At 40.9% G+C, this 27321-nt stretch overlaps 2 protein-coding genes and 1 long non-coding RNA gene across 6 annotated transcripts in view; 2 read left to right on the forward strand and 1 right to left on the reverse strand.

Annotated features, from left to right (window-relative positions):
* LOC129362577 (uncharacterized) overlaps positions 1-14541 on the reverse strand; it is a 50653-nt gene extending 36112 nt beyond the window's left edge. Inside the window, exons 1-2 of the long non-coding RNA XR_008606249.1 lie at positions 13998-14541; positions 13567-13707 (exon numbers count right to left, since the gene is read on the reverse strand). This is a non-coding gene — a long non-coding RNA (uncharacterized LOC129362577). The remainder of the gene's footprint in view (positions 1-13566; positions 13708-13997) is intronic.
* On the forward strand, positions 1887-7030 carry stc2a (stanniocalcin 2a). Its single transcript, XM_055034164.1, has 4 exons — positions 1887-2139; positions 4607-4749; positions 5703-5914; positions 6110-7030. The coding sequence occupies exons 1-4, from the start codon at positions 2001-2003 to the stop codon at positions 6474-6476; spliced, it is 861 nt and encodes a 286-aa protein (XP_054890139.1). The 5' UTR covers positions 1887-2000; the 3' UTR covers positions 6477-7030.
* Positions 13671-23937, forward strand: LOC129362575 (cytoplasmic polyadenylation element-binding protein 4-like). Of its 4 annotated transcripts, none has more exons than XM_055034160.1 (12): positions 13671-13824; positions 14653-15743; positions 15833-15931; positions 16565-16658; positions 18207-18257; positions 18806-18829; positions 19260-19436; positions 19532-19621; positions 19731-19849; positions 20427-20541; positions 20613-20794; positions 20917-23937. In XM_055034160.1, the coding sequence occupies exons 2-12, from the start codon at positions 14697-14699 to the stop codon at positions 21142-21144; spliced, it is 2226 nt and encodes a 741-aa protein (XP_054890135.1). In that variant the 5' UTR covers positions 13671-13824; positions 14653-14696; the 3' UTR covers positions 21145-23937. The 4 variants fall into 4 exon arrangements, with proteins under 4 accessions (XP_054890135.1, XP_054890136.1, XP_054890138.1 ...); XM_055034161.1 differs by having other exon boundaries at positions 16568-16658; XM_055034163.1 differs by lacking the exon at positions 18806-18829 and having other exon boundaries at positions 16568-16658.
* Positions 23938-27321: the final 3384 nt, after the last annotated feature.

The following is a 27321-nucleotide window of genomic DNA, read 5'->3' on the forward strand; positions in this document are numbered from 1 at the left end:
TGACTGCAAATGAGACTCCTTAAAGTTTTCTGTCCACATTGGCTTTACTTTTGCCAAGCCTCTATAAACGGCAGATTTGTTTCGTGCAGTAGCAGTTGTCCTTATAAGTCATTCTTCCGCCTGAGCTATAGATCTCTGGACTTCCTCCAGAGTGCTCTAATTGCTCGAGCCATCGGTGGAAACCACGTCTCAGACAACAGATGGGACAGTGAGACATTCACAGGACCCACCTTAGGTTTCTTAACGGCATTATCTCTGACCTTTCTGCTGTGCTCCCCGGCCATGCTGCTGTTTGTTCATCAATCTTCTTGAACAAACCTTCAGACCACATCTGTGTTTGTGCCGAGATTAAATCACGCACAGATGGACTCTGTTTTCTAATTAGGTGGATATTCCAAAGGAAGTTTGATGCATTGGGTTGATTTGGTGGTTTCCAAATGAGGGACTTAATACAAGTGCAAAAGAAATAAAAATAAAAAAAACTGAAAGCTTACATTTGCGCTTGTGACGTGACAAGATATGCAAAAGATTAAGGTGTATAAAGGATTTTACAAGGCACAGTCACTGTGTGTGTGTGTGCGTGTGTGTTTGGTTGGGGGTGGGGGGGTGCGTGTGTGTGTGTGTTTTTCCTGTCATTGCTGTGTCTCTGGTTGCTCAGGACAGTAGCTTGACTTCTCCATTGTGACGTTGTGCTTGTGCAAAAAAAAAAAAAAAAAAAAAAGAAAGAAAGAAAGAAAGAAAAAAAAGAAGATTTTAAACAATTAGTATCAGTGGGCCCCCTTGAGGCTGGAGAACTTAGTGCAGGCTCCCATCTTTCACCCTCATGGCAGTCAGAACTTTGGCATGATGAATGGTGTAACAACACACGGGCATTCCAGGGCAGCTTGCATTGCACCTCTGGCTCCTATAGACATAGAGAGGCTTTCACCCAAAAAGCACAAGTACCTTCAAGTCACTGGAAACACAACGTTCCTCCTGCAGAGTCATTAAGTTTACCCTTTTTGCCCCTGGCACCTTTGAATGTTGCTCATGAGAAAAAAAAAAAAAAAGAAGAAGAAGAAGAAGAAGAAAAATAAAAAAAATCTTTGACTTCTCCCAATGTTTGCCTTCTGTTCTTGGGTCACTCCTTGTAGTGGTTTGCAGACCCCCGTCGTCACAGAATAAACAGGGCTTTGTGCAACAGAAATCTTGAAATTCCTCATAAAATGCGAAGAAGAAAAAGAAGAAGGAAAAAAAAGGGGGCCTTCTAATTATAAGCATTCTGTTTTCAGTTAACTGTTATTGCAAAGTCTTAAAATAATTATATTTGTTTGACCAGATTGCGTCGTAAAAGTATAATTTCTCCCTCCTGAGTTTTTTGTCTTCGCAGAACTTGCACTGGCTTCTCTGGAGTCACTGTAAAAGCTTTGTGGTTGTTTTATGAGTGATTTAACAGGCTGCAGAGTGCACAGCTGAAACGTTACAGGTACATGTTGCCACCACCACCACCTTCATCCTAAACAAACCAACTTTTGTCAGTGTGAGATTCTTAAAGTCTCGAATGTAAACTCGATATCCCATCACTGACAGACAAATTAGTTTTTTTTTTGTGTGTTTTTTTTTTTAATCACTGCGGATCATCAGCGTCGCCACAAGACGCCGGTTTTACGGCAAAAAAAAGGGACACTTTCAAAGTGGACACTCCCCTAAAACCTTGGACGCGGATTTCTTCGACTCCGATTGGCTGCGATGCCCCGACCGACAACACCTGCTTAACTCCTTCATCCAAATTGACACCCGGGGCTCTGGAGAAATATAGGCAGCATCCCTTCCAGCTCATGCATTCAGTCCCACACAGCTGCTCCATGACACACCGAGTCGCAGCTGCGCCGATCGCTGATCCAAGGTGAACCCTCGCAGACACACACACACACACACACGCATACACGCACAGAGACAGAGACACGCACTCTCTCTGTCGGATCTTTGCCGGGGAACAGAGGCACACCGCCGGAGACGCAATGCTGGTCAAGCTGGCCGTGGCGCTGCTGGTTTTGTCAGTGCTGAAGCAAGCGGTGGGATCGGATAATATTGATTTTCACGAGCTGCCCCCGGAGAAGCCCGCCAGCCAGAAAGGACGCCTCTCCCTGCAGAACACAGGTAAGACGGGGAGGTACCCGCAGAGAAACGGGAAGGGGGGATTTGGAGGGCGGGGTGGTGGTGGTGGTGGCGTGGCGTGGCGTGGAGGGGTTTGCCCGGGACACGTGTTTCTGTAGCCGCAAATTAAAGCGCGCCGGGAGGCACGGCGGGGCAAACTCCGAGATCCGCAATTTTTTTGGCGTAAATTCTGTCGCTTCACGTCGAGCGACGCTCCCGGACTCCCATGAAAGGCGATATTTTGTAAATACTCCCAGACGGAAATTCAATACGTTGGTAAACTATTAATAGAATGGCACAAGGTGATAGGTAATCCATACGGCTGCACATCTAGGTGAGGGCGCGCTCCGGTGGACGTGCGAGCGCGCGCGCGCGTGGAACCAAGGTGTCCTAACAGTTGTCAGACGAAAACCTTTTTCTTTTGGGGAAAAGAAAAAAACTGATGAGAGATTTTAGCGCTCTTGAAGCGGATCGCAGCTAAAGAAACTAATATAGCCTATCTCTAATCTCCATAAAATACAGGTGGGAGACCTCAGTCTTGATCCTCCCGGGGAAAAAAAACAACCCCCCAAAAAAAACAAACAAACTGTACTTTCGCCTCGGGCGTCCTTCAGCAAAGCTGATCGTGTGTATCAGAACATCAATGCTGTGTTTCCTCTTCCTCAAATGGGGGGGATAAAGGTTGTAGGGGGGGAGACAAACTCCCAGCGCGGGTCTCGCGGCAGCACAGACCCCCGGTGACGCCGCGCTGTAATTCAACGCACGTTTGCGGCCGAGCTCGTACAATCCGAGCGCATTCTCGCGATGCCAAAACAAGCATTGCTGACAGCGGCTCACTTTTCCTGCGCACTAAAGTTCAACTCCCTGCACACACACATACACACCCACCCACCCACACACGCACACACACACACCATACTACTGGTCACCCGGAACAGATAATCTTTACTGACAAGCTTGATTTCTATTAAAATCCATTAGGACGCGAACGGTGCGCAGTCTCCTCTGACACATCGGCATCATCACCATCATCATCCGAAGCTGTGTCAGTTGTGCGTGCCGCTCTGCGAGCGACAGATTCCCTGTTCATTTGTTTGCATTAAAAAAAACAAACAAACAAACAAACAAAACTAAATCAAATTTGGTGTTTTTGGAAAAAAGTCTCGTGTGTAATTTACTCCGTGGGTTGACCGCTCTGTGCATTGCGACACACACACACACACACACACACATATATATATATATATATATATATATATATATATATATATATATATATATATATAGTAGGAGGACGTCCTGTTGCAAAAAAAGACTAGGAGCTCTCTTCTTTCACAAAGATTGGTCCTATAATTGACCAAATGTAGAACTTGTACTTTAAGCCCATGAGTTGCTACCTGGGTGGGGCTGACTTGCACACAACTGCTTCAATATCTGTATTTTTTTTATTTTTTTTATTGTGTGTGTCAATGAAGTCCAGGCACTCCAGAGGTCCCTATGTGACTAGTTCAGGAGTTTATTGCTCACCAATATTTGCATTTGTTGCTTTGCAGGCCGATTCATGATGATGAATTCAACAATACAATTGATATTGACTTGGCATTGCAGAAAAAGCAACTGGAGACCTGTTTGTGCTTTACTGATAACTTTATTTTTATTTTTTTTAAACCCCAAGTGATTGTCTCGTTCCCTCGATTCCTTTCAAAAACTGCCACTGAGCTGCACTGTAATTGTAAAATATCCAGCTGGACTGTCCACAGTGACAACGGGGCAATTGTCATAAACCCGTTTGGGTCTATACGAATTGCAGCTCGTTTTCAGAGCACAGCAGGTCTGGGTTGCAGTTATCGGCACAACTAGGGTAATCCTGAAACACAACAGTTTTAAGGTCTTGATCAAATGTATATTTCTGGCAACATTTGCATTTGAATGCCGGTGAGTTTCTCTTGCCGCTTGTGCATCCCCAACTGTGTTATTGTGACTTTTTCAACATGCAACTTTCCTCTCTTCAAAAGCAGAATTAAAGTACTTGTAGATACACATTTCTCAGAGAGAAAGACATAAACTGGTATGGCTGCATTTGTTGTAAAAGGAATATCTGCAATGCACCATCCCATTTCAATGCCAGACAGTGCAGATGACTGTGGTGCAGAATGACACTATATATATATATATATATATATATATATATATATATATATATCTCCCACCAAGTGTTTCGCACCTCCTGATGCCCATCTTCCCTCAGCATCCTTTCGCCCCCCTCTTAGGCTCCATGTCATGAAGACACGAATGACCGCCCTCGTCTGTGCAAATAGTTATACGCCTCACACGCCTTGTGATTAAACCCAAAGTGAAGTTGTGCCTTGAAGCTGTACTGTCTTTGTAGCCATCACCCCTTTCAGCATGTGTCATCTCTGCTGTGAACACATGATAAGGTCCCTGGCCTAACCTGTTCTTCTTTTTCCAGCTGAGATCCAGCACTGCCTGGTGAGCGCTGGGGATGTTGGCTGCGGCGTGTTCGAGTGCTTCGAGAATAACTCCTGCGAGATACGAGGGCTGCAGGAAATCTGCATGACGTTTCTGCACAACGCTGGCAAATTCGACTCTCAGGTACTAAGCTAGTCTGTCTGTTTGCAGACATTTTGCTGCACGGTTATTCTCTAAAACAGCAAAGTAAATGTTTGAGGGGCTTTTTTTGTTTTTATTTTTTTCAAATGTGCTATCTGAAATGCACTTCACACTTAATCTCTTCGGTTTTGATCGGAAGGCAAGTTGTGCCAGCTGGCCTGGGGCCCAGTTAGCTTACTTTTCATTCATAGCAGAGGCTTGACTACAGTGTTAATATGTCTGCAAGGTCACACACTAGGAATACACATCTACGATTGCCAGTTACATAAATTTAATCGAAACCGGATCATTTAACCACTGACTCCAGAGTTCATTCTTCACATCATGCTCCTGCACCTGTTTGCTGCACACTTCCAGTCAGCTGGCTGAAAGAAGACTGCCACTTTTTTTTTTTTTTTTGTTCTCACAACAAATAGCAATTTGGCTGCACGGGAAAATTTCTAGTTTAAAAAGAAGGTTTATTTTGTAGATGATATTACTATAAGTACAGAAATTTAGACAACAATTTCTTGTGTATTCCAATGGAGACAAGTTAAATCATATTGTACGTTTTGTTAAACAGCGTTTACATGCAAGGGCTAAAGTAAGGTTTCATTCGAGGCCAGTTTTGGGACCCATATGGGTAAATTTTTGTTGCAGTATTTGAACTTAATTTCTAAATACCCATTTAAGATCCAGCAAAAATCTACATATGGTAACCAAAATACTTTTCTGATTAAAAATGGTCTTTCACAAAGTCAAGTAGGTCCATCAGAGAAACTCATTGTGAACACTGAGTAAAATCTCAGTCTGAGCAAAATCCACAAGTACCACATGCCCATGTTGGCTGGGTTACACCAGCCCATAGATGGAGGCATTTATCCTTCTTTTTCTGCTAGCTGATGACGCATTTATCCAAGGGTACTTCAGTGTCTTTGTCTTTGTTATGCATGCAGGGAAAATCCTTCATCAAGGATGCTCTAAAGTGCATGGCCCATGGTTTACGCCACAAGTTCAGCTGCATCAGCAGAAAGTGCGTGACCATTAAGGAGATGGTGTTCCAGCTCCAGAGAGAGTGCTACATCAAACACAACCTCTGCTCTGCTGCAAAGGAGAATGTGGCAGTCATGGTGGAGATGATCCACTTCCAAGATCTTTTCCCTAAAGGGTAAGCAGCTGCACTGTGTTACCTCTTCTCTCTTGTCTCACTCTTTGCAATCCTGGTCTTCCATTGAAAGTTATTTCAAGTCATTTCAGTAGCCTCATCACAGTTTTTCATCCTAATGTGCAAGATCATGATCCATTTTACTTCCAAATGTTAAATCACAGGATTCATGTGAGTAATCCGCCTCTCTCTGCCCAGCCCATACGTGGAGCTGGTGAATATTCTCCTGAGCTGTGGCGAGGAAGTCAAGGAGGCACTAACTCGCAGCGTCCGACTACAGTGTGAGCAGAACTGGGGTGCACTGTGCGACAGCCTGAGCCTCTGCTCCTCCCTCGTCCCTTCTCCTGCCAGCGCCGTTGTTGAACACCACCACCACCACCCCTTCACTTCTCCCCATCTAGAGCCGGAGCACCCGCGCCAGCCACGCCAAGGCGACAAGGAAAGAGCTGGTAAGGCGGCCCTCAACGCTCACCCGCGCAATCGCAGTCAGGGGTCCCGCCGCCACAGTCCAGAAGTGGCAGCTGTGACTGAGCAGGAAGACCCCAAGGCCGACATTCGAAGGTGAAACCTCAAGAGATCTTTGTACCTCTTGCACCATTTAAAAAGCCACATTTGCAGACTTATGCACACATCCATGCCATCACAGGAAGACACACATGCACACAACATGCCTCCACACAAGCAGAAACTCCCAGACAGACTGAGCAAAAGGAAATGAGTCCCAATCTTTCCTTTTCTCTTCCGCCTCTCCAGTCATTCCAGCAGTCCCACATGGTAAACTTGCAGGGTAATTGTGGTGTAGACTTTAGGCCACAGGTTTTTTTTTTTTTTTTTTTTTTTGTTAAATGTTTGTCTTTTTCTTTTTTCTTTTTATGAATAACAGTTGTTACCATAACTATTTCAACTGTTAGCTCTTTTTTGACTCTAATATAGCATTTCTCAAATCATTACTGACTGTAAGATTTGATTATATTTGTATTATTTATTTTATTCTTTATGCAATGTTGAAATATCAAAATGTACATAGAAATAAACTTATCTATATTTATATGACCATGTATAAATATAGCTACAATATGCAATACTGAGATACTATTGATGACAAAGTATACAGTGTGCTGTCGTTCTCTTTACAGTACTGCACCAATCATATATTGAAGTGTAGATATGTAATATACAGCATTTTGCTGTTTCAGAGTCAGAATGTTTATAATGCCCTCATAGATACTTGATTGAACAGAAATTGTACAGGTTTTGTCCAGTTCTGGCACATATGAATCTTCGTGCATGATGCCCATAAAGCCGACAAACTTGTACATCTTTTAAAAGCAAAAGTGCGCTCTTAAGAGGTTATAGATGGTTCAGAAAATAACAATGGCTCATCTGCATAGAGATACATAAAAGCTAAGACTGATCGAGTTTAAGCTCATCGACTAGAACAAAGCACGATTTTTTCTTCTTTTTTTTTTGGACCCTGCAACCTCACAATTATTGGGTAAGCTCTTGACATGTGTCTTATTTTCATGCAAAAATCAATCTCTTTGATTGCTAACGGCGCTTCAGAAACTCGGTCTCAGAAACATTTCGGAGTCATTTGTGTCGTCTCTTCCAAAAGTATTCACACTCGTTAAACTTTTTCACATTTTAGTTATGTTACAATCACAAACTTTGATCTAATTTGTTCAAATTGTATGCGATGGAGCTACACAAGGTAGTGTGTAAATGTGAAGTAGGAGGGAAATGGATCGTTTCTCTTCCAAACTGGAACCTCAAAAATGTTTCATTCACAATCATTTAGCCTGGTTGAATGATGGCCATTACAATGTTTTGATGTGTGTTTCGACCATCTTTACACCGCTATAGAATGAATATTCTTCATATTGTTCGCTAAATAGCTTGAGCTCAATCAGATTGCCTGACTAGTCTTTGGGAATTTTCAAGCCCTGCTATAGATTCTTACTTTAGATCTGGGTGGCTTGGCGAGGGGAATTATTTTTGCAAGAAGGCGAACTTACACCTCAGTCTTTAACTGGTTTTCTCCAGGATTGCTCTGTATGTAGCTATATCAGTCTACTCCTCAACTATGGTCATGATTTGCCTCCCTGGCCTTGCTGAAGAAAAGCCTCCCAATTTCTCCTTCTACCAAGCTTCATATGTTGAAAGTGTTTTCAGAATCAGGTGGAGTGTTTGTGTTCTACCATACATTGTATTTTGCAATTTGGGCAAAAAAACTACACATTGGTTTTATCTAGTAGAAGTACCTTCTTTAACATGTTTGTGTGCTAAACATGGCTTAGGACAAACTTCCAAAGCGACTTCCTATGACTTTGCTTCTGCACCGTTTTTCTGGTATTAGCCACCGTTCAGTATAGACTACACTTATGGAGTGCACAACTAACAGTTGTCCTTATATTAGATTTTTTCCACCTGAGCTTTGAATCTCAAGTTTTACTTCACAATTAATCACTTCCTTGTGCTAAAGTATTGCATAAAATCCTATTTTAATACAATATAGTTTGTGGCTGCTACGTGAGGTGAAAAAGTTCAAGGTGTATGAACACTCCTGCAAAGCACTGTATAACTTCAGCTTATTAATAAATAGTCAATGAAAAGTAATTCATTCTCGGTCAGCTATCAGTGAAGTGCAGCCAGGGGAGGGTGTTAAGTTTGAAATGTAAAAATCATAAAACATCACCGTGCCTAAACTGGTTAATGTCCACAGTGACCGCTTCTCTGTGATTTAAGTGAATGGATAATTGCTTTGTCGTGAAAAGATTTAATGTCGAGTTATTTTTATATTGGTGTTGAGCCACAGAAGTCTTAGATTTTGCACTTTGGATGATTGTCGGTTTGTGCTGGACAGCTTAGCCAAGAGATCCACATTAGCACAGCAGTCACCCTCTAATCAAAAGCTATATTTTATCTGAGCAGCCTGGTTTCCTTATCAAGCACACCACCCAGTCCAACATCGCCGCACGGCTCCTTAAGACCCGATTTAGCCCCATTCTGTGCTTGGGCCATACCACTCTCTCTGGCATCTCTGAGGGCAGGAAACAGGCTTAACAGAAACCTTCCAGATCTCTGGCTGCCTCTAAATTAGCCCCTATCCCTCTTCGGACTCTGGGTCAGACGTGAAGGCCTGTTATTTTACCCGTCAGAGCTGCAGGCAGCGCAGCAAGGACCCAGGAAGTGGGCTAAGTCCACACACAGGGACTCTGGCGTTGTTATTGTAAATGTTATATTTACCGAGGCCACCAGAGAATTCCTCTGGGCCGCGGCCAAGAGCCAGCAACACAGGGAAGGCAGAGAGGAGTGAAAGCGCGAGGGAGATGGTTGCAGTCAACGTCTTATTTCAAAACAAATTGTTGATTCACTCCGTCACAACGCTCCCTTTTACTCTTTTTCTCTTACTCCTGAAGATCAAAAACACAGAGTCATGCTTCAGCTCTGGAACCACAGTACTTGAGCACAATGTGCCTCATGGTCTGGAGGGGGTGGTGCAAAAAGCAAACACAAATTCAGGCTCAACCAACACATTTTCTATTTTCTCCTTAAATTTATTTCCCTATGGACATTTAAAGACTGTAATACTAAAGGCTTTCAGGCTGTTGATTATTATGTTTTCTTTTTGTTTTTTTTTTAAAGTTGATTGTTGAAAGTTGGGATTGCTGTGATAATCCCAACACAGGACATAAGCTAATCCTCTGGAGAATGTACTGTATGTGTTTTAAAGTGACAATCTGTTCAGCTCTCTGTCATTAGGTTTAAAATATGGCTTTTTGTAATGATGTATTGTGGCTTGAATGGCTTTTCTTGTATGTGCTCTGAGGAAAATAAAACTAACCATGCCCTTGTAATCCTGGTTCTCTGCTGCCACTTCACGTTGCTCTCCTCTGTTAAGCACAAGGTAAAAGAAAACAGTTTATCACATCAGGCCCCGTCACTATCCTTGGCTCCTTCTAAGCTGTATTGTTTTTCTCATTAAAATATTTTGTGTCATAAAACAATTTGTGTCTGATTTTACTTTTCTGGAGGCAAATCTTCCTTCTGGCTCCGAGCGGGGCATCAATGAAGGCCCCGGTGTCTCAGATGTACCCTGAGGTTAGAGGACACCGTATTCTCACAGGACGTGCTGCCTCCTTTTTCTAACAGCGAAACAGAGGCCGTGTTTCAGGTTTCACCGACTGGAAATATCTTCCCTTTTGGGAGGCCTAAGCGTTTACGTCACCGGATCTGGACTGCGCGCAATGCGCGAGATGGGTTTTGAATGTCAGTTTTTATGAGTTGCCCCAACAGTGTACATTGCCTCACCAAACATTTAGACAGGGTTCTAATGTGAAAGGGTGCCCCCCGACTGCTCTTTTTTTTTTTTTTTTTTGCAGCCTCGCTGGTAGTCTTGGGTTCAAGTGTACGGTTTTCCTTGTGAGGCACATTTAGATCTTTGTAACACAAATCCGGCCCTCTTTTTTCACTTTGTCTGCACTCTGACAGAGAGGGTACATACCATGTCATGCCATACCAAGCAGTTTCTGTAACAGCAGCACCTCTGCAGTTCAGTACGTCCCTCCGCACACTGTTGCAAATCAGCTCTCAGCGTGCAGCCTTTCTAAATAACCACTAGGTGGCGGGATTTCCTCTGAAACCCACATGGGTGCTGGAAGCAAGTGTTAGATTTTTAACGACAGGGTGACAAAATAAAGCCACAAATTCTTTAAGAGCCCCGAATAAAGGTCAAATAGCTCTTGGTGCAGATTTTGCTTGAAATTTCACTTTAATGTTGGCACATTTATTTTATGGGTTTACAGATGACCAGCAGGACAAATTCGAAAGAAGCAAGTTTTAAAGCGCTGGGATATTATGGTAGGAAATACAATGCCTTCCACTAATATGTGATTCCATTGAACTTTGTCACCATACAACCACAAACCTTAATAATAGCTTTTCATGCGCAAACAGAAAGTTGTGTATAATTAAGTGAAAGAAAATGTATGGCTTTCAGATCAAAACTAGATGAATTTAACTCAGCCTTTTACTCTGACACCCCTAAATGAACTTCAGTGAAACCAGAAGTCCCCTAATTGGTAAATCAGTGCATGATCTGTCAGTATAAACAAAAGTGTTCAGTAAAGGCCTCAGAGGTTTTGCCTGAGAATATTAGAGGAAAAATTAGTAACGTACCAGATGGGCCAAGGATAAAACAGTTAAGTTGTTTAAAGCAGGGTTGGGCTTAAGCACAAAACATTTAATAAAGAACTGTTCAATAAAATACAAAAGAGAAGGGCACAACTATAAACCTACTTAAACATGGCTATCATGAGGCCCAGGGTAACTCTGGAGGTGCTGTCGAGATTCACACCTCAAGTGTTGATGCCGAAAGTTGTGCACTATACACAAAATATGTTATTTTCTTCAAAGGGTATCCATAATAAAAGTCCTGCTGGTGGTTTACTACAAGGCATGTAAGGGACACAGCAAACACATGAAAGAAGGTCAGATGAGACGATTGACCTTGGATCTTCATGGCAAAAAAGTGAAGGACGCCTACCACTGCACATCACCCTGAACACAGCCGATCAGAGCTGATGGAAAGATGGATAAGTTAAGTTCTGTTATGGAGGTGAACCTGTCAGAGGCTGCAAAAGACTGAGTCAAAGTAAAATCCAAAATCCAATCAAAAATTTGTGGCAGGTCTTAAATAGCATTGTTTACAGATGCTGTCCGTCCAATTTTGACTGACCTTTCAGTCTATTGGATAAAATCCCAGTGAGATACCCTGACTGCTGAGGTAGTAACATGGCCAAAGGGGGAAAAGCGGATATGAAAAATTTGAAAGCTGGAGTACTTTCTGTATGTGTATTTTAGTGAGAAAGCAAACAAAAGGAAAAAGAAAAACACCAAGGCCACAGTGTGGTGCAGCGCACACTGTCTAGACCACAGAGCGTGTATGAGGGAAAATTATGCTGCGTCACTCTCTGCTACTTACAACAACACTTGAGTCTGAGATGGATGACCTCGTGGGCAAAACAAAAGGCGGCTGACTCTAAGCGAAGTCACTGACTCCCAGCTCACACTTGGAAGACAGTGACACAGCTTTTTTTTTTTTTCAACGATATGGTGAAATTAAACAGAAAGGAGGCTGGACCACAGACTGTGTGTCAGAGCACAGAAACCTGAGACAGCTGGCCCCAGGCACTCTGTGGACGTCTGTCCTGTCCTCCATGGCTACCTAATGAATTAATGACTGGGTGCCTAAGTTACACAGATGAATCATTTAGGATCCATTTGGGGGTGAATGCATGCTCTGCACTTTTGTCTGCTGTTGGGCCTTCAAAACATATTTATATAATACTGGATGCCCTTTATGTATTTTGCTGCATAAAGAGTCGCCCTGCCTTCCCTGGGGAATAAAGGTTGTTGCTTTTACAGACAAATTATGCTGACACAGCTCAAAATGCTTGTGGCATGCAGATGCACACACCTTCAAACCCCTATGCCAATGCTTTCTCTTTCTCACTTGGAAGGTCACACTATTAAACCTGCAACACCTGGACTGGCTGTTTGGTAATTCTAAGGGAAACCAGACGCTGAAGACACATCGTTGTGTTGTTAAACCAACCCAACAGGCCCTGCAGAGAGTGGGATGGGCTGGTGCCTGCCACTGCTACTCCAGGATACAAATGAAGGGTGGGTCTGCCCAGGGGGACTCACAATGCCACAAAGTCTACAGAGGTGAAACCAAGCAGTTTCTCACTCTCTGTGTTTCTTGAGTGCTTTTTTTTAAAAGCAGGTATCAATTTAATGTATGTGTATAGATTTGTCTATAATAAATATCTATCAATCTTAGGTTGTGACATGGAGAAACAATCCAGATCGAAGTGGAGGACAAACCATTTGTTTACCCAAATCATCTGCATTTGCATTTGCAAATACTACACCATGGTATTGACTGCGAGGATATTGAAATTTATAACTCATTTCCTTCTTTTCTTTAAGCTTTAAGTAAACGTTACCCAAGTGCTGCCTGGGTAACTTTGGTCAAAATTGGTAGAAAACTTTTTGTGGCAAAAAAAACAAAAAAAAAAACATGGCACATCATTTTCATGTTTAAACATTATACTGAGTTGCTTCTCTTCACCGGGGACAGGAAAACTGGTGAGAGTTGATAGGAAGATGGAGTTAAATACAAGCTAATCTTGGACGAAAACCTGTTTGACGGTGAAAAAGACTTTAGATGATTCACCTTCTGGCAGGTCTTAACGACTAACTAGAGCAACAATAGAATTGTTTAGATTAAGACAAATTCATGTTAGAATGGACACCTAAAATTCGCTGTTGACTGATGATCTCCATTTAGTCTGATAAATAAAAGGTTAAATATGTGTGAATACTTTTGTATACCTTTTCAAAGCACTGAAGGCAGAGAGCTGTATTTTTTGGAGAAATTACTATTTTATATTGAATGACCACAAAGTTATGAATGTTATAAAAAGTTTAAAAAGCTGTGTTGAAAACCGAAACACACATACACATATATGGTATTTTTAACCTTCATTAATCTACTTTTCCTACAACTGCTATTGATTTCAAGCCCTCCTTATTTGGGAAAAGATGGAACTGCCATTCATTGACAATATGTGATGTGGGCGTGTGCTTACAGCAATTATCCAATCAGACAGCAGATTACAGATAATATGGGCGGGGCGATGTGGAGGAAATCCTTTCACTGAGTGGCTGGCGAAGGCTGCTGGAGGCGGGGAATGGAGACGGAAGTGTCTCCCCACTGGCCCAGCTGTCATCTAGAAGAGAGAGAGAGAGAAGACCCATTTACACCGGCTGCTTAGGAAACCCAGAAAAAGGGAAAACGCTAAAATATGGCAACATCTTAACGATAAGGTCATGACGGCGAACTGAAGGTAGCTATATCTGAAATAATGCAAATTCAGGTTGTTGGTTCGGTGGAGCTGCGGTTAAAGGCCTCGCTGCGTTACTTTGATATGTAAAAAAATGATGACAAGGATTGGTAAGTGTGTGTGACATTGAACGTACAGGACACGAAACAGACGAGGTCGTTTAAAGAGCCACGCACCGTTTCCAAACTTGCCGCTGATAAGGCTGTCGTGAACGCTGGCGAAATTTCGAAAGACGTTAAAGCGGTTGAGGTCGTTTATTGCCTTCTGGGTGGTTTGCAAATGCGCGACAACGTCTGCTGGGTTATCGACCATTATCCTAGCTTAGCGGCTTGGTGAAGGGAACTACCCTGGAGACGTCAGCAACACTTTCCCCTGTATTTAAACGGGTGTTTTTGAAGAGGTCATTGCGGTAGAAGGGACGTTAGACGGTGGGTGTACGTGCTGTTCGCCTGAGTGGGGTTTAAAATGGACTCTGCGTGATTAAAAGGGCGCATGAGCAGCTGTTAGCTTTGCTGCTAGCTGCCTGACGACCTTTGGAGACGTCAGCCTGAGCACAGCAGGCGTCCAGCAGCCTGAGTTGGTGAGGCTGGGTGTTTTCCGAGCCTGCCTGCCATAGTGTTATATTTCATCCAGGCCTCCCATGGCCTGGCCAGTCAATGATTTAATCTCATTGATTGCATCACAAGACCAGGCAGGCTGCAGCAAAGACACATTCTCTGCGTCTGGTGTGGTTATTTATTTATTTTTTTGTATTATTATCTTTAACAGTGATCGAATGAACGTGATCATGTAATCTGGCCTCTGTCTGCCTGTTCTCTACCCACGTTTTAGGATAAAGAAGACTGTGAAAGCTGAAAACCTACAGGGCGTCCTAAATGGGGGACTACGGCTTTGGAGTTCTGGTGAAGAACGGCAGTGGTAACAAATCTGCTTTCCCTGTTAGGATCCCTCCTCACCTCCAGCCACAGCACCTTCAGCACTCCTCCAACCCCCCCAGCCCTCCTTCCTTTGTAAACAACGCCTGCTCTACCAATGGAGGCAGTGCTTGGCTCTTCCCCACCGTAGCCCAGCACGGTAACATGCAAGATGAGATCCTGGAGTCAGACAAGTCAAAAGCCCTGGACCTCCAAGACATGCAGGAGAAGTCCCAAGTTCAGACCCAGCCTCAGAATCTATCTACTGGCCAGCAGGAGGTCGGAGGAGGCCTAACGGGGCTTGAAGGGGCCCATCCTGAAGATGGCTCCTTGGAGAAGGGTTCCCTGGAAAGCAGCGTTGGAAAAGAGAAGTTAAGAATCGAGTCTCCGGTGTTGAGCAGCTTCGACTACCAGGACAACCTTGGAATGGCTACAAGCTGTGCACAGTCCACCTCTTCCCCATCTTCGCTGACCAGCTTTAACAACTGGTCCCCTGCTGTTCCATCGAACCAGTCTCCTGTTGTCGGGGAAGATGTTGGCGCGTTCTTCGGTCCTGCTGGCTCCAACACAAATGGTCCTCCTCTACTTTTCCAGAACTTCTCTCACCATGCTGGGCCTAGCTTCGGTGTAGGAGGGAGTTTCTCACCACAGATTGGACCAGTCACCCAGCACCACCCTCCCACACCCCATCCTCATGGTCAAGGGGTTCCACAGCACCGCCGCTCCCCAGCTAGTCCTCATCAACCCCAGCCTTCCTTCCCACCGCACCCCCATCGTGCTGGACCATTCCCCCAGCTGCCCCATCTTGCTCCTGCTCAAAACAAACCCCCGTCTCCTTGGGGAAGTTACCAGAGTCTGTCCACTCCAACGTCCACCTCCTGGAGTCCAGGTGGCTACAGTGGCTGGGGAGGCACACAAGGGGTTCGAGAGTACCGTCGGGGTGTCGGGGGAGGGGTGACGAGCCTAAACTCCTACTCCCCTTTGAAGAAATCCTTCCCCAACAACCAGGTAGATGATTACTGAGATCAAATTTGTGAACCTTCTCAGATATTTACCGCCATTAAGAAAAATAACACATCTGGTAATCTATTTTGCAGATTCCCTCGCAGAAGTTCCCCAGAAATACCTCTGGTATCAACCACAAGGGCTGGGTTGAGGACAGCATGAACCGTAATGACAGCGTCTATTCTTTCCAGGTTGGCAGAGAGATAGGTTACTGTATATCAAGTGTGTTAAGAAAGGGTTTTAAAGAAATTGGGAGTCAGTAATTCTTATGTAAACTGTCTTATGTGGTTTTCAGGAACAAATGTTAACCCTGTTTAGCATGCTAGTCTGTGTCGAATGCAACAAACGGGCCTTTTTAGCAAAACAGGATACGTGACAGCCAAGCCATTTAATTGAATGAATAGAAACTTGTTGAGTGTGTGCTTATGTTCTTAGGCCTTATCTAGATCATTTGGTTAAATGAGAGCAGTCTTATCATCTGGTCTGATCACATGTGCTTCCTCTTGTCCTGATTTAAGAAGTCTTGTGCTCCTGTGCTGCTTTGAGTGCCCTCAGCTGTCATACACTTAGTGGTGCAAGTCTTGCATGGTTTGTGTTACATACTAGATGAGTTTTAGGGTTTTTATTAACCTTTTCGAGTGGGATATCTTTCAATGTGGTATTACAAGAAACAGTGGATGGATTCCTTTTTTTCCCTCCTTGTTATTGTACTGTCACAGGAATTGTCACTGATGGGTTTTTGTATTTTGCCATGCCAGCTTTTGTAAGCTGCTGTACTTGAAGTGGGAAGCAGCAAGTCTAAATGTTGTGGTTTTCTCTTCCAGCAGGATAGGACACGGTCTTTTGATGGTTTCAACATGCACTCTCTGGAGAACTCCCTGATTGACATTATGAGGGCTGAACAGGATTCCTTAAAAGGTTGGTTCCCACATCAGCAATTGTTTTCCTTGCAGCTGGCTGTAGACGGCGGTTGACGATTGGCTTGAAAATAATTGATTGGATTTAATATTTTCATTTGCTTTTGCTAAATGCAGCTAGATGCAAGTTCTTTTTTAGTTTAGGTTAAATCTCCCAATCTAGATTTAACCTAAACTAAATCTAGATTGTAACAATACGAATCATACAGTAATTGAATAGTCAGAGAACATTTCTTTAACACAAAATATACTTTGAAAATATTGAATATTATTGCCATGCAATTAATTTATTATAAATATTCATTATAAATTTGTAACAACACCCAAAACAGACTTGAAAACTATTTATTCCAAGTCATGTCATTATTGTGAAATTCACAGATATCAGCATGTCTAACTTGTTTTTCTGATGTCAAGCAGCAATAATGGCTACAAGGATTATAAAACGGTAGTTTTTATTTTTTAAAATAAAAACTAAAAGTGTTGCATGACACTGTCATTCCAAGTGGGAAGGGAATGAATCCAATGTGGCTCTCTCACATAAAACTTAGTGATAGCTGCAATAAAAAAACATTTATTGCACTTCCAGCTCTTTATATCAATAAATCTTTTACACACAGTACAGTGCAACCTTGAAAACACTGCTACAGCATTTTAATGTCCAAAATGCCAAAAAAGAAATAATGCTTTAGTCTCTCACTATTAGTGATTATCCGAGTTGCTTAGTACATTCTGTGAATACGACATAACCCGACTGGAACTTGTTCCTGATTCATGACAATCAAATTCTTCTCCTGTTTTTGTGAACTATTAAGAGTATTGATATTTACAACTAATCCTTGCGGTAAGATCAGATTTAAATTAGTAGCAAAACATTAAAACGATTTTCAGTTCAGCCTTTTTTACAGCACATTATTGGTTGGGTGAAATATATTTTTATCATTGCTGAATGTTGTCGGGACAATATCGATTGTGGTTGAAAGATATGATGTAAAATAACATCACATCTGTGGATATCAAGGACCATGACCAAACAGACTGAAGATATTATTGACTGCATGGTACTTAATATTTAATATCTTACCAAATATTGCATCTAGGCAGTTTTTATATTGCAGTGGATATACATGCAGTGTAATCTGCATTTGCAGGTTACACTGTATTTTACAAGTAATGCTTGAGAGGATTTTGGTCAGCATTTACTTTTTTCTGAAATTCTTTGGGCTTTTTTGTTTTGTTTTTTGTATTTTCAAGCAACTTGATTTTTCCCCCTCAACATTTAACTAAACTTTGATACGAACATTTTGGGAGTTCTTTATTGTGTAAATTTGAATCACAATTTTTATTGCCATAATAAGCATACAATGTTGTAGTATTTCTTACTCTTTTAAAACAGTTCAGACTTTTTACCTTTGCAGCACAGTACCGATTTGAAAATATTGTCTGTAATCACTGTTTTGGGTAGCTTTTTCCAAAACATTCAGATCCTTGCGGCAATATTTTCTGAGGTCTCAGATATTTATTCACTTTTTTTCTGGTTGCCTTTTAGGACGCTACACTTTCCCACACCAGGGTGGAGATGTACCTCTACCTTTGAATGGTATGCAACATAATATGTAGTGCTAAAGCCAAGCTGGGGCTTGAAATTGGTGCAAGCAAAAATCTTATTTCTTTTAATTCTCGTGTTTTCTGCATCATAGTAATGTCATTTTAGTTTGTAAACTTAAAAAAAACAAAACAAAGAAAACCCGTTCTGGATACGACATAGACAATTATAACCTGAGCCTATCCTAGATTAAGGAAGAGAACAACTACAAAAAATACAGTGTGTTGTAATTTAATCAATAACCTTATCAGGTTTTCTGGGAGAGTTGAACAAGCAGTCCAGTCTTATTACATGATTTAAAAATATGCTGATTGTTCCTTCAAGTTTAAAAGAAAGCTGGAATTACTGTAAATTAAGCTTATTTAGCAAAAATATGCAAAATATTCTGTAAATTCCGATTGAATGTTGCTTTAAAAGAAATTTTAGCTGGTGATCAATAACATTTCAAGCCCTGGTTGCATTTTTTTTTTATTTTTCAACAAACTTTTTTTTTTTTAGTGCCTTAAAACTTATTTCAAGAGTGTTTTGTGTTTTACATGCAGCAAGAAGTTATGGCAGAAGACGAGGTAAAGCTAATGAATGTGTCTTGTTCTCCCTGATCAATTGTTGCCCCCTGTTTTTTGTTGTTGGCCTCTTGTTTGTCTACCAGATCTTAATTTTCATCATCCTTTCCTCAAAATAATGTCAGGGAGCCTTTCCATTGGCTTTACAGATTTCCTACCTTACCAAGAATTCAACCAGTTTCACAAGAACTAAATGATCAGTTCTAACATTCACTTTTATCCTATCAAAAAGATGAATAATCTGAAATAACAAAAACACGTTAAAACACGTTTTCTCCGCTTTCTTCTGCTGGTTCCTTAATATTTCATTATTTTTCATTCAATCCAAGCCTTGCCCTTTATTTCTCTTTCTTGTTGTTGAAATGGTTTTGATTTCTGTTTAACATCAGTTGTGTCAAGCCAGCATTTTCACCTAAGTGTTTTTCTCTGTCAGGCCACTCATCTCTGTTCCCCATGGAGGACGAGCGGTCCTTTGGAGAGGATGAGTCCGGTGACCAGGGGCTCGCTGGCCTCGGCTCTGCTCACTGCTTCCCACACCTCAATGGTGAACGTGTGGAGCGTTACTCCCGCAAAGTGTTTGTTGGAGGCCTCCCTCCGGACATAGACGAAGGTAAAAGCGTTTTTTAAATATGCAAGTACATTTATTTGTTAGAAAGTGGTAGTTGTGCTGGAGATTACTTCTGACTTTGAGTTTTGTTTTCCCAGATGAAATCACTGCCAGTTTCCGCCGATTTGGTCATCTCTTTGTTGATTGGCCCCACAAGGCAGAGAGCAAGTCTTATTTTCCACCAAAAGGTGAGTTAAGTGTGCCTTACTTCTTTGATTTTTTTTTTCTCTTTTTTTGACCAAAAATATCCATTCATTTAAAGCACTCTCCTGATTGTGGCTGTATAAATCCTTCCAGGATATGCGTTCCTGCTGTTTCAAGATGAAAGCTCCGTCCAGGCACTCATTGACGCCTGCATTCAGGAGGATGGGAAACTGTACCTGTGTGTCTCCAGTCCCACCATCAAAGACAAGCCTGTGAGTGTTTGGCCATTTTTTTTTAAACACCTGGTGGTTAGATATACACTGTTAGACTGGACTCAAGACCCATTTTTGGAATGCACCTGGACTTTCTGGTTTTCTGCTAGAATTTAACCTCAACCAACTAAATAATATCCATGTTATTTTTTTAAATATATATATAGTTTGCATATTTTTCCATCACCATTTTTGTTTTTCTCCCAGCTGCTGAATTTCCCATTAATATGCTTGAGAACAGCTTCCAGAGCAATAACCGTTTGTGGCTCACTGTAACACTGAAGGCCCTCAGTGACTCTTTCCTTAACATGTCAGCTGTCTTTCCAGTGATTATGTAGAGCTAAAAATAAAACTTCTGTATTAAAAGTCCTCTTTTTTTCTGATTATTATTCTTAGTTTTATGCAATCTGTAAACTATCAGTAACTTTTTATTTTGGCTCATAAAGATCTGTGTCCCTTAATCATCGAAATTAGCTGAAATATCCACCTGAAGTATTTCACTGTGTAATAAAATTTGAATAATTGCCTTTTTGATAGTTTAAATGTATTTACATGCAGCTTTATTTGCCCTGTGTAGGTCCAGATTCGACCCTGGAACCTTAACGACAGTGACTTTGTAATGGATGGCTCTCAGCCGTTGGATCCAAGGAAGACTATCTTCGTAGGAGGTGTACCTCGCCCCCTACGTGCAGGTGAATGAGCGGAGTTTACTAGGCCTAAGTAAAAGGCACTTTTAAAACATGTATTTAATTGTTCTTTCCAGTTGAGCTCGCTATGATCATGGATCGTCTGTATGGGGGGGTGTGCTACGCTGGGATTGACACGGATCCTGAACTGAAGTATCCAAAAGGCGCGGGGAGAGTGGCCTTCTCCAATCAGCAGAGCTACATTGCAGCCATCAGTGCCCGATTTGTTCAACTGCAACACGGGGAGATTGATAAACGGGTCAGTTGATCCATCTCGTGCTTAGCCATAAAAAGAAAAAAGATCTGAATCTGCCTTTTTTTTTTTTTTTTTTTAATGGTGCAGTTTAGGTCGCCATCTTGACAGTTCTCCTCTCCCCTCAGGTGGAAGTGAAGCCATATGTCCTGGATGACCAGCTGTGCGACGAGTGCCAGGGCACGCGCTGCGGGGGGAAGTTCGCTCCTTTCTTCTGCGCCAACGTGACCTGCCTGCAGTACTACTGCGAGTACTGCTGGGCAGCCATCCACTCCCGGGCCGGACGGGAGTTCCACAAGCCGCTGGTGAAGGAAGGAGGGGACCGACCGCGACACATCTCCTTCCGCTGGAACTAAGGCTAGAGGGAGGGAGCAACGCATGATCAGGGGAGGGAGTGTGAGAAATTAGGGAAGGGGTATAGGCTGTAGTATGAAAAATAAATGCACTTTTCTTTTAAGTTAAAAAAAAAAAAAAACTAATTTATTATTTATTTTTTTTTTTTAAATTTGGCCGTCTAAAAGAAGTTAACAGAAAAGAGTCGAATCCCATTTATGTTTTGACATTAAGTGTGCATGAGCATATGGATGCATTAGATTTGAATTTAGGTGTTTTTTTTTTTGTTTTTGTTTTGTTTTTTCCTTTTCTACCCGAGTGTACCTTTTTGTTTTCTTGTTAGTTGGCAAAGCTGCTTACATTTGTTGTTGAAAGTAACATAAGATTTATCTGAGGTTTGATCACACCTGAATCAGTATACAAACTGTGGAAGTTGAGTTTATGAAAAGGTGCATTTTTCCTTACTTTGTGCTTGCAGGATTTAAGAACAACTGTACCATTTACCAAAGGTTGAGTGCAAATGGTTGGAACTCTTGTTTCGGATGGATCGATTTACTTTTTCCAAGTTGATTAGTGAATAGCCTTTGGTCACGGTAAAAAAACAAAAAGTCGCAAAACAAAAATCCTCCCTCGAGTTTGGCACACGTTTAAGATTGTTGGCATAAACTTTTAGGTCTTGGTTTAAAAGTTAACACTTGGAACCAGAAAGAGCAAACCAAAGAATGGCCTAAATCTGTAGTCCAAACAGTCATTGATCTGGGGGTTCACGTTGAGGTGGTCCTCTTGTTGGTTAACGGAGGCAAGGCTGGGGTTTCAGTTTGTAGATTTCAACTGATAAAGACACGGCCCTCAGGGCTCAGGTATTGGCAGTAGTATTTATTCACTTTATATCGTCAGGGATCTTAGCACTGGAAGCTAACATGCTAATGTAGAACTAACTAATGGGAATGCACAGTCCAGTCTCCCTGAGCTATCCTCATGGTGTACCACTGCACGCTCTACCGTGACTGGAGCTCTCTATCACAAGTGTTGTGGTTGGATTATGGTAGTAGCTTGAATTTGCTGTCACAGAGATAAAGATATTATTTTATACATGGCCTGCTGATTTTTGTACAGTGTTTTATAGCTGATTATTTTGTCATGAACATATATACATTTATTATGCACTACTTTTTCTAAATATTTTTTTCAATTGTCATTTTAGGCACATTTTTCACAAATGGGAGAACTCCTTTTGCAATACCTCATTTTTTTCACTTTGTGGAAAAATAATTTTGTACCTTTGTTACTAAGAGATCTGCATTTATGGTAAATTTCATTTAAAGAAAGTGATTAATATAATTTTTCAATTAGCTTTTATATATTTAAGTGCTGGTAAATCTGAAAATTGTCTGTTGCATTGGTGTAATTCTGTAGATAAAAAGAAAAAAAGTAAACAGAAAAAATGAGGCTTTTCAGAAGCCTGTCGTATACAGTTCTCTCTCCTAATAAATATTATTACAGGATCTTAAGGCATGGCAAGACCTTTCTAAACTGATTTTGATAGTATTGAGTATAATCTCATATTTTTCTCCTTGGTGTAGTCGATAAGAGTCTCATAAAACTAAATGTTTGGCTTTGAAAAATGTAAAATCTTCCCTTTTGCCACTAGAGTGGATATCATCTGTTTTCAATCTTTAGATCTTCTTTCTAAAACTGCCTGTTAGTTCTACTTATTCCCGGCATGCATTAGAGATAACATGGCTAGTCATAATGCAGGACCTAACGTAATGCACTAGATCTCCCTTTCTTTTTTTTTTTTCTTTCTTTTTTTTAAATAAAAAAAAAGAAAACTTTTCCTTATCTCGTTGAGATTGCCTCTCTTGTAGCGTCTCTCTACACGATCGAGTCTGCCTTCCTTTACACAGACATGTTTATGCAATATACACCGTAACAACACTTTGGATGTGTTTTTTGTAATGTATTGGACACTCAGTAGGACATAGGTGAGGAGACATGATCACTTGACTCCCCCCTGACCCTCTCCTCCTCCTTTGTGATGTGGCATGCTTTGGGACATAACCTGAATGTTATTTAATGTTGCAAGTTAACTTTGAGCCATTACGTGCAATACTTCTTTCCAGAAACAGTTCTCCGCAGTGTACATCATTCAATCATATAAATCATGCAGTCTTTGACTTTTTTTTTTTCCTATTCATGCTGGTGTCTGAAAATAAAAAAAAATAATAATTTATACCTAAATTTATTTTGTAAACATTAGTTTTGTGCTTCTTGTTTTGCTACTACCATGCTACTGTGATTGAAAACATTGTATATACAAGGTTGATGATGTATTTGGCATTTGCTATATTTTCAATTGAAATGTATAACATCATTTTTGATCTGAACTTTTGTTATCTTTTTATTTTTGGGGTGAAGTGTTATACTCTATCCAGTTTGAATTGCTGTAACAAGCTTCACATTTTCACATGGGGAAAAAAAAAATATGTCTTAGTATAGCTTGATTGCTAAATTTCAATAGTTTTTAATTGAATGCTGGGAAGGTTATATTTATTAACTTTTTTTTTTAACTGATATTTTGATTTTTACTAAGTCATTTCACCTTTATATGTAAGTTCCAATTTTTATATTTTCTTCCTGATTAATTTTCGCTACAATGCAGACGTCAGTTTTTATAGTTGGTTTGTAGTATTGAAGTAAAAGACCTAAAGTCATAAATTAATTTGCTGCCAACTGTTTGTAACTGTATGCATACATTTGAAGTATTTGTAATGTGAGATGTTGAATGAATAAAACAGCTGTGAGGAAGAAAATTATTTAATTCTTTAAAGAGTTCTTTTAACTCGTCTCCCACCATTTTATCGAGCCAACAGTGCCACCTGCTGGTTTCCGGTGGTAGCGCGCCTTTTATACTCGGGATGCCGCCCGTTAGGTACATACCCCGGTTCGGGTCTCAGCTGGGCTCCAGTCAAAGAACCGAATTCGGACCGGTCCAGTTGGTTGCCTCAACTCCCTCCGAGACTGATGAGCGCGGAAAGAAGCGGAATAAAAAGAAACGTGAAAAAGCGGAGAAGCCGCTTTTAAAAGTCAAATTTCCAAATCTCAAAAGCCGCGCCGAGAGTCCAACGGCCACCAGGGATGCAAAAACAACGACAAAATGGATGCTAAAGTCGTCCTCAAGTAAAAACAACCTTTCCCTAAACCAAGAGAAACAAACTGAGAGTGATATTAATATTCTCTGAAAATGGGAAGCTAGTTTGTATTAGCTAGGTGACAAACATCAGCGCGAGAGGAGTTAATAGCACTAACTCTTAGCTAACGCTAGGAAAACTAGCATTAGCTTAGCCAGTCATTACTAAAATGAAACATTGTAATCAATGGAAAAACATACTCTCAAAGCTAAGACATAGCTCCCGTGTGTGTGTGTGTGTGTGTGTGTGTGTGTGGTGTGTGTGTGTGTGTGTGTGTGTGTGTGTGTGACATAGTAAAATGAAGTCTAATGTAGATTTAAAAAAATAATTTTAAGGTTTTGAGTGGAGTGGGAGTCTTAGCTTAAAGTTCTTAAACAAGTAGCAATTTGATGTTCAACACCAAAAAAACCACTGTATATATTTTACTGTTTGCTGTGTAAACTTCACAAGAAATCTGGGGTTTCGTCATCAGGTGCCAGCACATCCTCTGCTCTGGTCGATGGAGATGTCTTCTCTTTCACCCAAAGATCAAGCACAGAGCCTACAAATGAAAAGGAGAAGGTGGTAGGATTTATTAAGTGTATCAGTTGATAACTATCCATCAATTAATGCAACATCAGCCGGTAAATCACAACGCAAAAAACACAATGTGAATGTAAACAGGAGTTAGTTTAAGAAAGAAGACAAGTTGATATGAAAGTTACACTAATGTATTTTGAGTCACTCTCATAAAGCTAAATAAATTGAGTTCAATTTATGAAGTGTAGATTAGTTGTAAAAGCTACTTTGAGAAGATGAATAACTTTGAGATTAAATTAAATTGACTGCATCATTTGACCACAATAAAATGGAATGCATATGTTAAAAGTGTGTAAATAGTTCATCCTTTTGTGTTTGGTAGGCCAAGCTCTCAGTTCTCCGAACCATCTCCAAGATGCTGGAGGAGAACCGATGCATCAGACAAAGGCTTTCTGCCCTCAGCCAGGCCGACTGAGGATGATGACTGGTTCACAACCTCAGAACCTCTTCGTTAACGTCCTGATGTTAATATAGAGGATGTATATGGATACATGTGTTCTTTAAGCATTTAAATGGTTAGATCTTGGAGTAGTTTGGTGCTTCTGATAGCAGATTCCAGGGAATGTTTTTCAAACTAAAATTATTTTTAGGAAATGTTCCAAAGGCATTGCGGGGGTTTTGCGTTAGTTTCTTTAAATGGGCTCCTGTTAATATCTGTTTTTATTTAGCTTCTTTTTTTAGTGGACGAGAAGCGAACCCACAATTACAGTCCACTGTTAAGATAAACATAATGGTCTCAGGTTGAGACCATTACACTAAAATATTAAAGTATGTCAGCATTGTTTTGTCCTCCTCAAATACATTGAGCTGTGAAGAAGTTTTTCTCATGTTTCGTTTAAATAGCAACTTTGCAGGTTCTTTCTTAAATGTCAATGTGTTCCATGAAGAACTTGTAACAGCAGTTGCACAATATATCCACGAGAGGGCAGGCTTACCTGCATTAAAACAGCTGTTTGTCAAGGGAACAAATTTGCATTGCATTTTTTAAAAAGGCTATTTGCACGATGAAGCACTAACACCACAACAAAAGTTACTTAAATAAAAAAATTAAAAAGTGTTAGCGTAATTATGGTTTTATTGAAATCTAAACATGAACGACATGTTTGGGTATTCTACTCAGATATACATTCAGTATATCTGAATGCTACATAAATTACTCAATAACTACAGCTGCTTCTAGTCGATATGTGCTGGCCATGGCCCACTAGATCCAGGATTGGCAAATAGAAACTCAGAATAAATAAATGTTATCGCTAGAACAGGACAGGACTGATTTGTGCTCTTTGACAGAAAGAGCCGGCGCTTTTGTAAGCTGGCAACTTATTTTGATGATAAGTTGCCAGCTTATCCTGTAACTTATACATTAGCGTGTGTGGTTATCATCAGTAGAGCAGGCTGAAGGACCTTCAGAGATGCAGTTTATTAGAAAAATTGCAGCTGTTTGCTCTAATTACTAAGGCCGTGAGATGTTATTTTCATAAAGTGTTTTAGGAAGTAGTAGCCTGTTGAAAAGTGATCCTTTAGTCTAACGTTTGCATAAGACACGTCGAACAAGTTGCTAAAAGGCCGTGAAGTGACTGATTTACATTTTTCTGTAACCTTGGTTTTACATGCAGATATTTGCTAAGTCAGACAGCATTAAAGCTGTACTTCAGCTTTTCTTGGTCTCGCTCGACTGATGCTTTTAACACCTTTCCCGCCACATCCTGAACAAAATGGCTCATTGTGAGAAAAATAAGTGATACTATCAGCATATACAGTACACACACTGCAGACTTTGGCAGGATGGAGAAAAACTGAGATCAAGGTGCAAAGCACCCAGAGCAGAGTTTCAGAGTGAAGAAAAGTGACTAATGTGAAGCATCTTGCTCATTTGTAAACCCAGACATAACAATAGCCATGACAACTTTGATGCCACGTCAAAGCGTGCTTGTGATTTATTTTCTAGTAAATTTCAAACAGACCTTTGGAATGTCTACAAATAATATAAAGGACAATTGTCAAAAAATAAAAGTGAGGGAGAGAGCAAATCCTATGAAACAAATCCAGTGTAGCTGGACTGGATTGGACTTTCTTTGGTTGTTGGGTGAACTTTATAATTCAAAAGATCTCAATAAATCATAATGAGAAACATTGATAAATGTGTTACAACATGAAATTAGCAAAAAACAACAACAACAACAAAAAAAAAACACCCCAAAAAACAAACAACATTGGATTCTTGTTTCCTGGAGATTATTTGCAATAGCAGCACAATAGAGATGATACACAGTGACATATAACCTTACATATAACTTATAATGAATGTCTTTTGACAAGACGTCGATTTGATTTGTGCAATTTGTGCTCAAGTTGACGCAGATCCCATTAAAAAGTTACAGTACTTCTCTGAAACAATCGTTAGACAGCAGCATCAGAGTTGTTTCAGGG

This window comes from Poeciliopsis prolifica, unplaced genomic scaffold, assembly GCF_027474105.1.
Source record: "Poeciliopsis prolifica strain line A6 unplaced genomic scaffold, Auburn_PproV2 SCAFFOLD009, whole genome shotgun sequence".
Lineage (NCBI taxonomy): Eukaryota > Metazoa > Chordata > Actinopteri > Cyprinodontiformes > Poeciliidae > Poeciliopsis > Poeciliopsis prolifica.